The sequence below is a fragment of the Eurosta solidaginis genome, chromosome 2 (genome assembly GCF_040869045.1).
Source record: "Eurosta solidaginis isolate ZX-2024a chromosome 2, ASM4086904v1, whole genome shotgun sequence".
NCBI lineage: Eukaryota > Metazoa > Arthropoda > Insecta > Diptera > Tephritidae > Eurosta > Eurosta solidaginis.
The window spans coordinates 143,222,208-143,240,931 of record NC_090320.1 but is presented as its reverse complement, the minus strand read 5'-3'; the positions used below and the strand labels follow the sequence as shown (position 1 = coordinate 143,240,931).

The following is an 18,724-nucleotide window of genomic DNA, read 5'->3' as shown; positions in this document are numbered from 1 at the left end:
AATAATGTTTGATAAAACACCACCTACACCATACGGACTCGCGTCACAAGGCATCACTAAAGGTTTTGAGGGGTCATAATGAGCTAATACACCTATGCCCAACACTAACTTCTTACTTCTTTCAAAAGCTTCCTGATGTTTTTCAGACCAGTGCCATTGAACACCGTTTTTCGTAAGTTCATGCAATACAAATAGCTCTGATGATAAATTCCTAATACAATGGCAATAATAATTTACCATACCTAAGTATGATTTTAACTGTTGCTTATTTGTGGGTGGTGGTGCACGAACAACCGCTTCGACTTTTTTCTTTGACGGGGTTATGCCATTTTCGTTTATTTCATACCCAAGGTATTGAATTTCTGTTTCAAAAAATTGACATTTATTGTAATTTACCTTTACGTCATACTCCATCAACCTATCAAGTACCATACTTAAGTTGTTTTTACAATCATTGAGGTTACTGCCACCTACGATAATATCATCGAAATATACTTGAACTTTACTAAGGCCTTTCAATATTTCACCAATTATTTTTGAAAATAATTGTGGAGCGGTTTTTTAACCATATACCAACCTCGTAAATTGATACAGGCCCTTGTGGGTATTTATTGTCAATAACTCTCTTGACCTTTCGGAGACTTTGACCTGTAAGTATGCTCCTGTTAAGTCAAGTTTACAAAAATATTTCCATCCTACGAAATTTGCTAATATTTCAACAATCCGAGGGATGACGAAGTGCTCCATTTCAACAAATCGATTCACTATTATCCTACAGTTCACACACAATCGAATTGCGTCGTCACCTTTATTAACCACAACAACTGGGCTTGCCCATTTACTTCTATAGACAGGTGCAATAACACCTTGCTCACAAAGTCTATCTATTTCGTCTTCCACCTTTTTCCGCAATCCAAATGAAACAGAGTACGCTTTTGCAAATATCGGATAATGCTCGTCTTTCAAAACTATTTCTGCCTCAAAATTTTTAATAGTAGAGTAACTATCTTTTGAAAATATGGTTTTATATTTATCGAAGTCATACTTTACGTTGCCTTTCTCAAATTTTAAATTATAAATGTTCACATTACCAAACATTATTCGCCAACTCGGCAACAACACAGATAACCAATTTCTGCCTATTAACGGAGTAAATTTATTTTCTGTATTCAAAACTATTAACTCCAAATTATACAATTTATTGGCAAATTCAACACATACTGGCACGCTGCCTACAACAACAACTATATCGCCTGTAATCACTTTTAAACTTTTGGTTACTGTTTGTAATTATATGTGATAAAGAAATTGTTTATAGTCAGAAATATGACAAACAGAAATACAAGCTCCTGTGTCTATTTCCATATTTATTTCTGTATTTTCTAATTTAACTTGTACTTCTAGAGGTTTTGTATAAGTACCTGACGAAAAATTATATAAATGATTCAGTGCATAATCAACAGAGTTAATATTTCGATTGTTCACTTTATTTTTGTTTGTGTGATTCTCATTTTTACTCGCTCTACCGTGAGAGTTATCCCGCTGCTTCGCCCAACAATCTCATTCTCTATGTCCCAGCTTCCGAAAGTAAAAACATTTCAATGAGCTGCTTCTATTGCTGCTTCTTCCACGAGATCTGTCTCTTTGATTGTTTTCTAACTTCGGTTCTCTGCTTTTCCTAGCATTATGTTGTACTTTGCGCTGCTTCTCGTCATAGCTATTCAGCTTATGTACTGCACCCGCTCTCATTACCTCCATACTTATGCTAGTGCTCTCCATGGCCAGTGCCAACTGGCATGCATTGTCAAAGGTCTTCAACTTACTCTCGCCCAGTAGTCGATTTTGAATTTTATAATTGCTTAAACCACAAACAAATTTGATGATTAATGCTCTATCCAAAAATGCGCCAAATTGGCACTCTTGTGCTAACTGTTTGAGCTCAACAATAAAATCAGCAATCGTTTCTGAAGCATTTTGATCCCTTTAGAAAAATTTAAAGCTCTGAAATATAATTTTCTTTTTGGGCTTTAAATGCTCCTTTAGTCTCGTTTTACAATTTGACTGTACGTATAAGCTTCCTCACTTTTTGGAGCTAACACTGATTTTAATGTTTTGTACAAGTCTGCGCCTCCAAGGCTTATTAAAAAAGACACTTTGTCCGAATCACTCGTTATTTTATTTAACGACAGCAGGTGATTTAATCTGCTTACATATAGAGCGAAATCTTCGCCTAAGGTATATGCTTCTATAGAGCCAATTAATGCCACTGCATTTTCAGCCATTTTTATTTTCTAAAAAAAATTACTTTGTCTTTATCACTTTTAGTATATTAAATTTGCATTTTCTTTAAAAAAATGTTAGCTAATGAGTAGAATTACAACAGTTAACTTTTTAAAGTCGGTATTTCACTATTTTTATTGTATACCGCATTTAAATTGATTCTATTAATTATTTGGAATTTAGCCACGCACGCGTTTTTTTTTTTTTGTCTTTGTACTCGTCGCCAAAACTGATGTGTATTTGGCAGAGGTAAATAAGTGAAGTCAAGCAAGGTTGGCGATAGACTAAAAACAGTTTATTAAAATTGTTTAGGCCACAAGCCTAAATATGGCGGTGCACCCTCGCATTTCCATTTATTTTAATAAATATTATTGTCACTTCGAATTCTTTTGTGTATTTTCTTTTCTTCTCTCCCCACCATTATTACGAGCGCGGCCTATCTGTGGTCTTGCCGCCGTAACATTTGGTCCATCTCCCCGAAATAAAAGCGAAGCGACCTAATTGCCAAATCGAAGGAATAAAATCGAAGCACAAATAAATCAGAAATTAATCAGCACATCTGGAAAGCCTAAGAGCTTAGATATTATTTATAAAAGGTATCAAATTTACAAATTAAAATCAACCAGAAGAAGCAAGTGAACAAGCAACACATACAGTCCAACTGGTCATCACAACACACATACAGCCATAAAATCATCACAGAGCAAGAACGAATCAACTCATCATACGATATCACGTCCATTTATCACATCATCACAATAACATCACATCTACAGTCCACATAACATCGCATCAACAGTCCATATAACATCACATCAACAGTCCACATAACATCATATCAGATCACATACATTACCAAAACTTGTGTAAGGTAAGTGGTTGATTTTGGTGCACATTTTTTTTTATATACGAACTCACGTATCGAGTGGATTTGTGATATCCATTTGCAAGTCAAAGCAAGTGGAGGTTCATTGTGTTTTAAACGCACACTTAGCACCTTTTGATTATCGGCTAAGTCCCCCACCAGTGGTAAGACTTTTCCGACACAACTCAAGGCAAGACAGTCAGTGGATCTTTTGTTTCTCCTTTTGCAAAAAGAATTATCACTGCACTGTGCAACCACACTCGGTTTCTATAGACAGTCTTTTCGGTTGTTGATTTTCGGCAACAATCTACATACACTCTCACTTGGTTGATGAACTTGCAAAGAAATACCACAATATTCACGCAGTCATAATATTCTGCAACCACAGAAAAATTTTTTTTCCAAAGCATTTCACCTTCGTTGGGTGGCTTGTAGTCATTTTTGCATAATTGCGACAAATCACTCATTTGTGAATACACTTAATTTATATTAATTCGAAGGCATTTAATATAGAATATTTTTTCACCGAATTATATACATATAATCAATTGCGTTATCTTTGAACGGAAATCAGTTTCTTAATCAGTTGCGAACTGAAATAATACCATAAAGCCAAAAATTAGCACTGCGTTGGGTGGCTAGTGGCTCATCACAATTGGTCACAAACACAATTTTATACTGATCTTTTAATATTACATAGCTGTATGTTTTCAGCGTTTTTTATAATAAATAATTAAAAGTGTAATTTTCCACATTAAGTTGGATAAACAAATTTATTGTCTTATTTATATTGGGAAAGATACCCTTTTGTATACACATTAAATCCTCGTCAGGATTTCTATCTGTGTTTCACTTTCACTTGTATACACATTAAATCCTCGTCGGGATTTCTATCTGTGGGTCAAATTTCACCCTTTAAACACATTAAATCCACATAAGGATTTCTATTTGTGTTTCAAATCTCGAGGATTACACATCATATCCACATCGGGATTGCATCTGCGTTTTTTAAACTTTTTTTAGACACACTAAGTTTTCAGAAAATATTTCTATCTGTGTCCAACACACCCTTTAGACACATTAAATATTTGCAGACGAATTCTCTTCTCTGCATTGCACATCACTGTAGACAAATTAAATCCTCGTCAGGATTTCTATCTGTGTTTGATATCACTTTGTACACACTAGAACCTTTCAGGATTTCTATCTGTGCTGCATATCACTATATACACATTAAATCCTCGTCAGGATTTCTATCTATAACACTGTATACACATTAAATCCTCGTCAGGATTTCTATCTGTGGCGTACATAATCCTCGTGAGGATCTCTATAAGTGGTTCATATCACTGGCCACACAGTACACCACGTCAAGATTTACATCTGATTCAAATTTTTTGTTATCACTAAATTCACATAAGATTGCTTTCTGTGTTAACACATACAATCCGATCGGAGTTCAAATCCGTGTATTTTTTAGATTTTACTCACACAACACAATCACAGCAGGATTGATAGCTGGGCTACGTACAAAAAAAAACAAAACACTTGTAATTTTTGCTGAGGTTAGATACACACCAACGCCACTAAGTATTTCGCCTCCAAGCTCGAACCCTTTAAAGAATCAAGATATTCAAATTAATAAAATCAATGGAGACTTATATTAGATTGGCTGATTCCATAGGCGAGTTTGAACAAGATTTCAACTCCACCCCGGCCGAATCCCGGAACAAGCACACCCTTGCACTACTGCAAGAGGAGCTAAGGGCACTATGGAAGAAGACCAAGTCCACATATGAAAGTCTTCTCAGCAATTCTGAACTGTCCAAAGACGAGCTCAGCTCATTAAGAAAGAAGAATAAAAGTTGCTTTGCATGCTACCTGCAATGCATGTCTGCTGTGGCGGTTGAAGCCGAAGCCATCACCCCACAGCCGGCCAAGGATGAAGCAAAGGATGAAGATTCTTCGCGCCGGGGACATAAAATGCGGCTGCCGCCTTGTGACACCGATGTATTTAAAGGCGACTACCTTTCCTGGCCAGCCTTTAGAGATATGTTCACGGCAATATACATCCACAATACTGATCTGAAAGATGTCGAGAAATTATATTATCTAAAACAAAAAACTCAAGGGGAGGCAAAAGAAATAGTGGACAGGTGCTCATTAACAAACGAGGGTTTTGCAACCGCCTGGAAGAATCTAAGCGACAGGTACGAAAATAAACGTATCATCGTCAACACACAATTAAAACTTTTATTTAATCTGACGGCAGTCGAACAGGAGTGTGGAACCTCAATCAAAAAATTGCAAAGGGAGATAAACAATTGCATTTCTGCGCTACAATGTCATAATATTGACATCACAAATTGGGATGCAATTATAACTTACTTATGCTCCACAAAACTCCCTGAATCTACACTGGCTCTTTGGGAACAGACCGTAGAACGAAAAACAGATATTCCGAAATGGGAGGATATGGACAAATTCCTGTCCAATCGTTTCCAGACATTAGAGACGGTTTCCGATCTTAGGGGTAATAAAACAACAAAAACACCCAAAAGTCAGAGTTCGAATTCTAGGGAAAATTCTACGAAACTTGGGGTTTACCAAGCAAGCGTACCAAAGTCGGCATGTAAGATGTGCAACAGTACGGAGCACAAATTACGAAATTGCCAAAAATTCCGTAGGTTGTCCACGTCAGGAAAAATCGAATTTGTCAAAAACAATAGTTACTGTCTGAACTGTTTGTCGGGTGGACACACCGTGACACGATGCACTAGCCAATTCAATTGCAGCACGTGCCACGCAAGGCGCAGCACCTTGCTCCATCTTCCGACAGCACAACCAAAGACAACTCCTCAAAGGTGGACTCAAAACGCCACCGACAATACACCTTCAACCTCACAGCAGGCTAGGGCAAAGATGGAGTCTGAAAAAAGACAAGATAATGCTAATAACGTCTCTTCGTGTCATGCTAACACAACAAAAGGGGTGTTATTAGGAACAGCGCGGGTTAATATAATCCACAACGGAGTGACATTTTCCGCCAGAGCGCTTATAGACTCTGGGTCCGAATGCTCTTTCATAACTGAAAGACTAAAGAAGCGAATAAACCTTCCGTCCAAACGTTTGCATGTGCAAGTGTCAGGAATAAATAATACACCATCTGCACAGGTAAAGGAATCATGTTCGATTAACTTAGGTCCGCTTACGGACCCCTTAGTAAGCATCCATACAGTGGCCCTAGTCCTGCCTCAATTAACAGGGGACCTTCCGACTTGCCAAGTGAGCGCAACGACTCAGCAAGCGTTCCCTGATTTGATTCTGGCAGATAAGAGGTTCTTCATTAATGAACCAGGCGACCTCATACTTGGAGGCGACATTTATCCCCAGATAATACTGAACGGTATAAGGAAGAACGTTCTAAATACGCTTCTCGCCCAAGAAACCGTCTTCGGTTGGATTCTAACTGGTCGTGCAGAAGTACCTCACCCAACTAATACACGGGTATCTTTTTTTAATGAAATCAGCCTAGACAAGCAACTAACCGCTTTCTGGGAACTTGAAAACGTACCTAAGAAAAGGGCACTTAACGAAGATAATGCCTATTGCGAGGAACTTTTCAGACTTACAACAGAAAGAAATTCCGATGGCAAATATACTGTCGCCCTTCCTTTTAAACAGGATTTTCCCAACAACATCTCCTTAGGGCCTTCCCTAAACGGCGTCTGCTCCCAATTCTACCGGAATGAGACGCGCCTAGCCAAGACACCGGCCCTACAGACAGAGTACAATAGGGTACTAGCGGAATATGAGACATTGGGACATATGTCAAAAGTTCCAAAAATCATACCACCCCACCTGACCGATTGCTACTTCTTACCCCATCATGCGGTTATAAAAGAGGAAAGCACCACGACCACAGTTCGTGTGGTGTTCAACGCTTCGTGTCCCACAGCCAATGGCACAAGCCTAAACGACGTACTTTATACAGGCCCAGTGCTCCAGGCCGACTTAACGATTCTACTCCTTCGATGGAGATTCTTTAAATATGTTTTTAATAGCGACATCGAAAAGATGTACCGGCAGATATGGGTAAGCCAAACCAAACACAATTCCAGAGAATAGTTTTTCGCAACAATCCTAGTGACCCTATCAGCGTCTACGAATTAAAGACAGTCACCTTTGGAGTCAATTGTGCTCCTTATCTGCCGATAAGGACACTGCACCAACTAGCAGACGACGTTGAAACTTCATTACCCATTGCCGCAGATATCTTACGGACAGGTATGTACGTCGATGACGTTCTAGCCGGGGGACATAGCATCGAATCCACACTCAAAGCTCGCGATGAAATCACAGATGCTTTACAGTCCGCTGGGTTTCCCTCCGCAAATGGACGTCAAATTGCTCAAGAATACTTAAAGGGATACCCAAACCTCATCTGCTCAACGAAGACTTTTTGGAATTCGAGGACACGAGTACGGTCAAGACCCTAGGTATACGATGGAACGCGCATGCGGATTATTTTTACTTCACGGCAAAACCAATTGAAAATCGGGATATGTTAACGAAAAGGGCAATACTTTCTGCAATCGCTAAACTTTTCGATCCTCTAGGTTGGCTCGCCCCAGTCGTCATTGTTGCAAAAATCATTATGCAAGACATTTGGCTAGAGGGGACTGACTGGGACGAACCAGTGTCGGCAGGAACCCTAGACCGATGGCATAATTTTATGCAGGAATACCCCTCCATTAACGGAATTCGTATCCCACGTTGGGTGTATTTCACGCCAACCAACGACGTTGAAATACACGGCTTTTGCGACGCCTCGGAAAAATCTTACGCCGCGACAGTCTTTTTACGGGCAAAGATAAAGGATGAGGTCTATGTTAACTTATTAATAGCAAAAACAAGAGTAGCACCCGTTAAAACAGTTTCCTCACCCCGATTAGAGCTATGCAGTGCAGTGTTGCTGGCCGAAACCATCGAATCAGTGCGTGAAAATCTGCATTTAGAAAATTTCAATCTACACCTATGGACAGACTCCACGATTGTTCTGGCGTGGATAAGAAAACCCCCTTGTTCTTGGTCAACCTTTGTCGCTCATCGAGTAACGAAAATAGTATAAAAGGTAGGAAACAAATCCTGGCACCACGTAGAATCCGCATCCAATCCTGCAGACCTGGCTAGCCGAGGACTATCAGCGAAGGAGTTAGTCAATAACTCTTTGTGGTGGCAGGGACCTTCTTGGTTACAAGAAGATAAGACAGAATGGCCAATACGAGAAAAGGACTATCGGACTAACATAGAGGAGAAACGGGTGCAGGTTCATACAACTTCAAAAATAAAAGAGAAAGACGACATCCTCGAACGGTTTTCCAATTTATCCAGGGCCTTGAGGGTCATATCGTATGTTCGAAGATTTATCCAAAGAACCAATCCTAAGACAAAATCTTCCATTGTCGATGAAAAGGGCATATTGAGGGTAGGCGGTCGTCTTTCAGGGGCCAAGGATCTTCCCTACAGTGAACGGCACCCGATCATTCTGCCGTATGACTGCCGGCTCACACGACTTCTTGTCCAGTTCATCCATAAAGACACCCTGAATGGGGAGAACCAACTTATGTTTCGTCGCCTACGCACACAATATTCGATCCCTAGGGTCAAAAATATGATCCGATCGGTCATACACAATTGCAAAACGTGCACAATATTCCGCAAACGGACCCAAACCCAACTTATGGGAGATCTACCCTCAGAACGAACCACCTTTTCCCGGGCTTTCACCAATGCGGGGGTAGATTTTGCCGGACCATTTGTCATCAAATCTTATAGTGGAAGAGGATGCCGCATGTCAAAGGGTTACGTCTGCCTCTTTGTTTGTTTTGCAACCAAGGCGATTCACTTGGAAGCCACTAGTGACCTCAGTACTGCCGCATTCCTGGCAGCGTTCGATAGGTTTGTTGCTCGGCGAGGATGTCCAAAGAACATCTATTCCGACAACGGAACCAACTTTGTCGGAGCCTCCAGAGCTCTCCGCTCAGAACTCAAAGCCTTCCTGGTGGACGCTCGCAACCGAACTCTATCCAAGTACTGTCACCAAAACCTGACATGGCATTTCATACCACCAGGAGCTCCTTACATGGGCGGACTATGGGAGGCAGGGGTCAAGAGCTTCAAGAACCACTTCAAGAAGATCGCTTTGGATCACAAATTTACCCTTGAAGAGTTCAGCACACTACTTTGTCGAATCGAGTCCTGTCTCAATTCTCGACCGTTAAGCCCCTCCTCCAACGAGCCGTCCAACTTGGAGCCGCTGACTCCAGGCCATTTCCTCGTGGGAGGGCACCTGTTAGCTCCACCGGAGATCGACGTCAGCGAGAATCGCGCATCAATCGTCAATCGATGGGAAAAGCTTAAGGCGCTGCATCAAACCTTCTGCAAACGGTGGAAAACTGAGTATCTCACCGAATTGCAGAAGCGCGTCAAGTGGAAGCATCCACAATCAAACCTTAAAGAGGGGGACCTGGTCGTCATTAAGGAGGATAATCTGCCCCCCAACGAATGGAGACTAGGTCGGATAGCCACCCTTCATTATGGCCCCGATAACCGAGTCCGAGTCGTCGAACTGGATACGGCAAGGGGACAAACCACCAGACCAATCACGAAATTGGTCCTACTACCACCCTCCAGTGAGGGTGAGAAAGTTTTGTAACTTCAACCCGCCTAATCCAGCTCTCGTTCACTCCGAACGAGGCCAACAAATCCCATAACCCAGCTCTCGTTCACCACGAACGAGGCCAACCGAAGCCTAAAGCAGATAAACTATCTGCCACCGCATACCCCCAAAAAAAAAAAAACCAAAAAAAAAAATTTTTTTTATTCATATCACCACCAGAATATCCAGCGACTCAAAACATTCAAACATCATGCTCCAGGATGATTAAAAACGTTCAGATTCAAAGGTATTTTCGGTTCAAAGTTAATTTATTGTCGAGAAGAAAATGTATCTTAAATGTGATAATGCTAAATAATCATTTCTGATTCATATCTCAGACCACATAAAATCTTCAATGAGAGGTAAAACTTTAACACGTAGAATAATCATTAATCAGTCAATCAAGATAATCAGGGCAGATTCAGAAAGCTGAATGGAAAATGACTTAAAAAAAAAAAAAGGGGAGGGAACACCCACGGGTTTCAATCTAAAAATTGATGACAGTTAAAACCCATACAATTACACAAGCCCCTTTTTTGAAATCCTATCATACAACCTAAGTACTCACTTCATAACTAAAAATAATATAAAATACAATAACAAACGTGCATATTAGCTCTCCTCTTACCACACATAGACCATGCCAGGGCACCGTTATAGTGGAGGCCGTCATATTGCCCACTGGGATTGCATATGCAAGAGATGAAGCGCCAGTGCTGGTATTGCCTTCCAACCGTAGGGATGCATCTATTTCGACGGCCATCTCTTGCCAACGTGCAGTGTATGTACTGCGCTACATAAGTTTTACGAAAATATAATATATAAATAATATAAATCTAAAAAAAAATTAGACGAATTATCTCATACCATTGCATGGTTGATGTCCAGTGGTTGGTGCTAAAACCAGTTGGTAATTTGAATTATCTTTCAGCAAATGTAAAGCTAAAAATAGGGATGCAGCGGCAGTCCCTGATGGCTTATATGATGCAAAATCGTACTCTATCGATGCTAATTCGAGGAAATATGGCCATTGCATGATGGTTATCTTCCAACGTGGCTGCTTTGGGAAAACGACTCAAGAAATGTATTGGCAATGGACGCGACACATTGCAGTCAAGTATTTTGAATATTTTTAATTCCATTTGTACACTATGCATTAGCTGATTAATGACGGTTTGTAAATTTACAGTATTTTCAAATTCCTTACGTGGGAATGATGACGGTATTAAAATGAATGGAGCGAAATTTAAAGCATCTGGACTAAAATTTCTTTTAGAGCGCATAACAATACCATGCATAATGGCCCAATCCTCCGCCTTTTCTGTAACCTCCAACAAAGTTCCTGTATCAATTGGCAGAGGTATGCACGATTCAAGCACTAATGTTGTCGTCATATGGGAAAATTTTAATCCCACACTTTGTTATATATTGTGTTTGACGAACTGATGATGCAGTTTTGAAGTTAACCACTTTAATGTCTTTTTGTGAATGTTTATCTTATGTTCCGCTTCTAAGCCGTCATCACAACTGGCACTATTTCATGTAAATATGTATGGATCTATGAAGCCAACCGCCTCTTATATGCCGAGATTTCGTTCTAGCCACGTTACTGGGTTAATTAGATGTAGAACGCCACTGTGTTACTACTTCCACTGGATTTGTATCTTAACTTCAAGTATTAGCAATTTTTGAAATGTTTTATTGCATTTTAGCTTCGAATTGACCACTTTCGCAAGGATAATTTTGAGGCATAAATGCGACAATTTTTTTATATTGTATATTGAATCACGGCCACCGTGGTGTGATGGTAGCGTGCTCCGCCTACCACACCGTATGCTCTGGGTTCGCACCCCGGGTAAAGCAACATCAAAATTTTAGAAATAAGGTTTTTAAATTAGAAGAAAATTTTTCTAAGCGGGGTCGCCCCTCGGCAGTGTTTGGCAAGCGCTCCGGGTGTATTTCTGCCATGAAAAGCTCTCAGTGAAAACTCATCTGCCTTGCAGATGCCGTTCGGAGTCGGCATAAAACATGTAGGTCCCGTCCGGCCAATTTGTAGGGAAAATGAAGAGGAGCACGACGCAAATTGGAAGAGAAGCTCGGCCTTAGATCTCTTCGGAGGTTTTCGCGCCTTACATTTATTTATTTTATTTTTTATATTGAATCACCTTCAGGAATTAAGATTGTGTGACAAACTGTTTTATGCCTAACATCCTCAGTACAAAAGTAATATATGGTAATAGTGTTGGATGTTTTCCAATTGCCCTCCCCCCCCCCCTCTACACCTATTTCATTGGTTATACTATTGCCAACGAGATTACCAAAATTTGGTTTTGGCAAGAACTCTGGCATTGGCTCAGAATTTTCCCAAAGTTCACACCATTTCTGTGGCATTTTAATAGTTGTATATTCTGTCCAGAACCATTTTTCCTTTTTTGTCATATGTCACACCTTTATGTTTGTGTTGCGACGTAATCATTATGTTGAACCCAAACTCATTTAAATGCTTCACAACCCCCTTTATATGGTCCTCATTGTATTCATAGTACAACTCAGTACCAGTTAATATATCGTTTGGTGGATAATACCTCATTTTTACAGCTAACTTTTCTACATTATTCAAAGCTGGCCGCTGTGACTCGAAACGAAAGTTATTTGCCTCAATATTTTGTAACTCCGTGTACGCTTCTTTAAACGGACCACAATCAGCAAATAGTTTTATAAACGCAAAACAAGCAGCGGGTACCTCATCAATATGCCGAACACCGCGATCAGTCAAAAGATTCCGATTACAAACGAGTATATGGAATTTGATTCGAAACCACTTTCGTCAATACCTGGAAGATCATTGCTAAGAGTGCCCGAAAAATTTTTACAACCATTTGTTCGAACTCGTCGATAAGGAGACGAGCCTGCACACAAACACACATACGATGGGCACTGTAATGACACTTTTGAAATTCATGCGGTTTTGCGTGTGGCTCATCGTCACTTATACCATCTTTAAGAGTCTAAAGATTTCCCCACGGAAATGTGGCATGAGGGTAGCCCGCAGTGGCATAGGCAGCTACCAATTGATCTCGGCGCATTTCGTCATCCGATACAATTTGTTGAAACTCTGATTCAACAGAATTAAGTTCGCGCGTCATTGCTTCTTTTTTCCTGAGTGGCGCTTTTAATAAGGCAGAGAAATAATCCGTGCTACTATCTAAATGCTCCTCGGATACTTCAGAAGAGAAGCAAGTCTTTTTTCGAATTCTGTGTATGCATTGTCGAAACCGCCACATGTTTGCAACTTTTTTTAGTTTACGGAAAATAATTAAAATTTATTGATTTTGTCTTTCAACATTTGCCACAAAATCCATTAAAAAATGAAGAAAATTTCCCGAAATAAAATTTCTTCTGATGAAATTTTTATTTACTTTCGACGTTTAACCCACGCAATCGCTTTCATTGTGCCAGCAAACCACCCAATTTGTAGCTGTGTACCTGAAATGAAATAAAAGAATAAAACAAAAAAAAATTAGTCAATTTATAAAATTATAAAACGGGAACGATACTGGCATACTCATACTTACCCATCACAAGTTTTTCTTCGTAGTGAAAATTCATTCAAAATGTGTCTATACTCATTTCCATGAATGAATGTCATTTTGAATGAACAAAATAAGGTTTCCACCCGATGACATTTGCTTTTTTCGCTTCTTACGCAGTAAGCACATTGCGCGCGATCCAAAGAGTATCACAACTCGGATCCGCGGGATCCAACAAACTCGAGTTTAGTAACCGAACAAAAAATCAACTAACGAAAACCCTGAAGATACAGCCTGGTTTCACTGAAAACACACGCGCCAGGTTGTATTTCGATAGTTTTTTCTGACATTCGGCTGTCTCTTTTCTTCTTTCTTTTTTTGAGAAAAGTTTGTAGTTTGAACATTTGGGCATAAAAATACAATCAAAATCAGCCTGCTTGGAGAAAAAAGGGGTGAACCACTCGAGACCGAAATAATTTTCGCGGTTTATCTGTGCAAAATTAAAATGTAAAACATAAACAAAAACATGGCACACTCCATGGTGGTCTCGCTTTCATGACAGAAATTTTTTTTTGTGTATTGAAGTTCCGACAAACTTTCGTCAGTCCCTTTTAGCTTGAAATCCCAGTAGGAATAAAGTAGTGTCATCTATGCTTTTGAATCTACAAACAAGGGAGGAATTAAACTTTTTAGAACAAACTATAAATTTAATGTCGCGTCAGGACTCAGACGCGAGCTGTACCTAAATACTTTCATGACATGACCATTATGTATCATTACATTGCAATGGGCAGCATCGCACAGCTGTCTCATTCCAACGATTGGAAGAGTGAACAGCTGACAACTCTACAAATTGCCACACTCGTTAGTGTAGGCTATTCCCGCCAGGGTTGTTTTGAAATCAACAAACACACCAAATTTGTGATTCTCACACAACATGGCCCAAATCAACACAAAGAGTGTTCCCAGACAGCGAGTAAAGGCCTCTTTAAATCTGTCGCACATTTATATGCACGACGTCATTTGACTAGTCATTTTACAGGTATTCATAGGTTATATTCATAGCCACATTGGTATCGGCGTGGGTAAGTTTTGTGACCAAATTTTTGTAGGGCAACTACAAGGCGCCGTGAAAATACACGGGTAACTCGTGATACCATCTGCTACACAAATGTAGCGTATATTACCGCATATTGCCTGTATTAGGCAAACACCAAAAAATGACTGCTTTCAATATCAGAATTTCATTATGATGAGGATATTTACCAAAATTAAAGATACCTTTAGGTGTATCTCAATAAAATTATATTAAATATAACAGTGGTTTCAACCACTACAAACCCGTCATTACATCGACAGAATAACTTAATAAGATTATTCGTTCCACACAACCCTTTATCCCGAGTACGCCAACCCCGACCTCAGCCACTTAAGCTCCTAGTACCGGCTCATAAGCCACCCAATCTAAGGGCATCTACGAATGTTCTACTAACAATTTGATATTCCAGAATGACTGGATTGTCCCACAAATGCGCCAAGACGTAGGCCACGCGGCGACACATTCAGCGCCCCCTGCCGGCTATGTCAAAAGTCGCAAAGCATAAGGCTCTGCCCGATTTACCGGGGCATGACGAACATGGATCGACTAAAGACGATCATAGATTTGCGATATTGGACAAATTGCTTATCGCCATTCCACCAACGGAAGACATGTCCCAGCGAAGATCGCTGTCATCGGTGCAACGAGCAGCACCACACGTCAACACGCCTCGACGACGTTCCACCACCGTCCCACGAGAGCGATGGCGAAGAGAGCTCCGACGGAGCCCTATCCATCCACGTCACGGAACAAACCCTGTGGTGGGAAGCGGACGTCGCCGAGGAAGAGGTCGAACGACGGGAAGATCCTACTTCAATGCTAGCCACGACACCACCGGGCGGTTCAGGACCACAACGTTTCCGACCGCTCCTACGGCATGAAAGGCCTTCAAACGCACAACGCGGGGATGGCGGGGAGACGCGTCCTTTCCCCCCATCGCACCGTTCTACCGGGGGGCGCCGTGGCGACGCGGAACCGCGTCCGTCCCGCTCGTCACGGTGCTCAATTGGTAGGGCTGCCCCGTATAATGCTCGTAACCAAGTAACCACGCTCGCGCGCCAACCAACAACGCCAGCCGGCTTCAGAACAGGACGCCTCCGGGAGACACCTCTAGCAACAACCATTACACGCGCATTTGTAGCCATAGCCCAACGGCGGTCGTTCGGATAGCAGCAGGAGGGAAGCTCCACGCGGTACGCGCCCTTATCGATCCGTGCGCTCCGAATTCAATCATCGATGCAAATCTCGCAAAGGACCTCGGGTTAGAGCGTACCGGCACGTCCTATCACGTGAAGTGCACGCTTGTTCTGCGAGGGAAATACGGGGTAACGGGAGCAGTGACGACCCAGGCTCACACTAGGTGCCGACGTCTACGCCAGCCTAATGGTTAGCGGCACACCACCGTCGAACGTCGGTGGGCTGCTGACTCAAGCCACCATATTCGGGTTGGTAGTGTCTGGAGCCCACCAGCAATAATCGGGTATCTGTCCATTCAATAAGTAAAATGCACTAAAATCAACCCATGTCTATTTCGACTAACATCTCTTTATTCACAGGAATCCCACGGAGAAGCGTCTGGCGTCGGTCGAATTATGTATCCTGGTCACACTATTTTTCTTCCATACGCATTTACAGCAGGGCCTAAATTTAAGTTGAGATTCGTTAATTTTAAGTTGAGATTCGTTCTCGCGAGCCCTTTGGGACTTGGTTGTTGGGGCGTTACGATCGTTTCGAAGTTGCTCGCCGCAAGGGGCCGGCATGTTTAGACCACAAGCCTAAATATGGCGGTGCACCCTCGTATTACTTTACTTTTTCTTTTCGTTGTCCTTTTGTCTCACATCTTTCATTTATACATATCGGTTTATACCGATAACCGTTCACCCCGCCGGATAATAATTAAGCCTAGGATTCGGCGGTGACCGCGAACAAAAGGTTTTTTACCTCTTTCACTTCTTTTGCGAACGTCTAAGAAACCGCCAGCAGCCAAGCCACCGAAGGTAAGTCTTTCAATTATATTAAAAATTCTAAAATCCTTTTTTGCACTTCCGTCATCGGAAATATTGAATGTGAGCAAGTGGATTATCTTTGCATTTGCTTTTACTTTCATTTTATTTTCTAACGAATTCAGTGAATTGTGATTAAGTAGATTAACTTTGCATTTGCATTTAATTTTATTACAATAAACATTGCTGTGTATCTTTTTCTAACCAATTCCATTTATTGTGATTAAGTGGACTAACGTTGAATTTGCATTTCCATTTATTTTAATAAATATTATTGTTCACTTTTTATAACGAATTCGTTTGTGTATTTTCTTTTCTTCTCTCCCCACCATTATTACGAGCGCGCCCTATCTGTGGTCTTGCCGCCGTAACAAAAATTTACCATCTTACTCTCTACTTAGACATACGGTTATGTTACACACCAAATATTAGTGTTAGTACTTATAAAGTATATATATATTTATATATATATATCATAGAGTTGAACGCAATATGTTCGACGTCTAAAAGGATTTTTGAGTGCTTTTAGTGAGCTCGTGTAACCGCAAACTCTAAGGCAAAACGGTAGCTGCAACAGGGCAGAGATTGTCTATAAAAGGGGTTACTGCAGTCTTTGTTGTCAAAAATAGTCAACCGTAGTGCCGTGCGGTTAAAATCGCGAGTGCAGTGAAAGTAATCTAAGTTAAAATAAAGTTACCGTTCCTAAAGAGAAACGGCACAGTGCAAAAAAAATATATATGTATACATCTAGCAAAAAAAAAAACAAAAAGGTGCAGCAACCAAAATGAACACCAAGCTTCCAACCCCACCAATCCACCAACATCAACAACGATAAACGCCACACATCACAACCAAACGGCGGCTTCATCCACCAGCGCCATCGGCGCTCAGCTTCCAGTAGAAGATATCAGCCACCATACACAGCCACAGAAAAAGCACGGAACACGACAGCAAAACATATAAACACAAACACCACAGCAACCCAACACCGGCAGCACACAATCACATTAAACACCAATCACATCAAACAAAACACCTCGATTCATAATAAATACACGCAAAGGTATGCCACATTAATTATAAATCCTGGTAAGATCACTGTAATATCCAACACAACAACATTCCAAAAGCCAAGCACAATACACCACTAAGTACACAGCACCAACACCATCGCAGGTAACACAAAGCGATTCGCCAACAACAAACACCGACGTCCACAGTAAGCAAAACCTCATGCATATTTTATAGTAGGTGGGAGATCCACCACATGCAACACCCATCACAGCAAGCGCATCAGGAGTCACAGACATACTTTACAAATTGCACACACCGTGCATCACTAAAAGACATCGAACAGGTTAGTGGGTGAGTTTCCATAAGTCGGTCGCTGGCGTGGTGTGAGTTCATCATAAGTGAGCAGATTCAGCGGTCGTGCTGGTCTAAAGGTCGCCAACAGAGGGAGCAAACTACACCTCACCACCACTAGAGGAAAAAACACCAAACTGCAAGAAAACTGAGGAAGGGCGATTGAGATTGAAGTTGTTAAAAATAAATTTGTTCAGAAAAGATATGCTTTCTTTAGTATTCATTGGTTGAAAGGTAGTAGAAATGATGCAGGTTTAGTTTCCCCTTGATGTTAGTGTGGGTGTTGCCCTTGCGGCACACTAGGAATTAGTGAGTTGTTGCGACTAGACTGACAGACCATGGATTAGGCCAGACTTCAGACTTTAACAGACGGATAAGTCAGGATAAGGGAACTCCACTCGGTTTTCGGGGTCAAAGTGGAGTGCAAGGTTGTTCATTAGTCATGAACAAGAGGGGTGGGATGACTTCACCTGACACGGACGGTCTTCTACCGCTTTCCTTTTTTCTTTCTTTCTATTTTTCTCTTATTTTAGTTTTAGATTCCCTTTTCTGGTCCCTGTTTTCCACAAATAGGCCTGATAATTCTAATTTTGTTTTTGTGACTGTGGGTCGAGGAAGGTGGCAAGAACCGCGCCTCAACGCCGACGAGCCTCAGCCGGGCTACCAGTATGCCTACCCGCCACCCTTCTCGCCCTGGACCAAGCAGTTACATTACAAAATGTTATTGTGAAGAAGGTAGTCTAATAAAGACCATTTTGCATTATTGAGTATTGGAGTTATTTATTCAAAAGTTCAGCGATTCGAACGTTGACAGAAGGTGTAAAATAAGCGGAGTTTCCAAAAATTCGTTACAATTGGTGC

General features: G+C 41.0%; 1 protein-coding gene across 15 annotated transcripts in view; it reads right to left on the bottom strand.

Annotated features, from left to right (window-relative positions):
- The window catches only part of LOC137240266 (E3 ubiquitin-protein ligase highwire-like), a 93,137-nt gene extending 79,614 nt beyond the window's left edge, over positions 1–13,523 (bottom strand). For 7 of the 15 annotated variants that reach the window (XR_010949668.1, XR_010949667.1, XM_067766304.1 and 4 more), the window contains exons 1-2: positions 10,734–13,435; positions 10,495–10,659 (exon numbers count right to left, since the gene is read on the bottom strand). Coding sequence is in view for 11 of the 15 variants with exons in the window: in XM_067766297.1 (XP_067622398.1) it covers positions 10,495–10,659; positions 10,734–10,902 (334 nt within the window). In the remaining 4 variants the exon portion in view is untranslated. The other 8 variants (XM_067766289.1, XM_067766291.1, XM_067766292.1 and 5 more) reach the window with 8 other exon arrangements.
- Between the last annotated feature and the right edge of the window lie 5,201 nt (positions 13,524–18,724).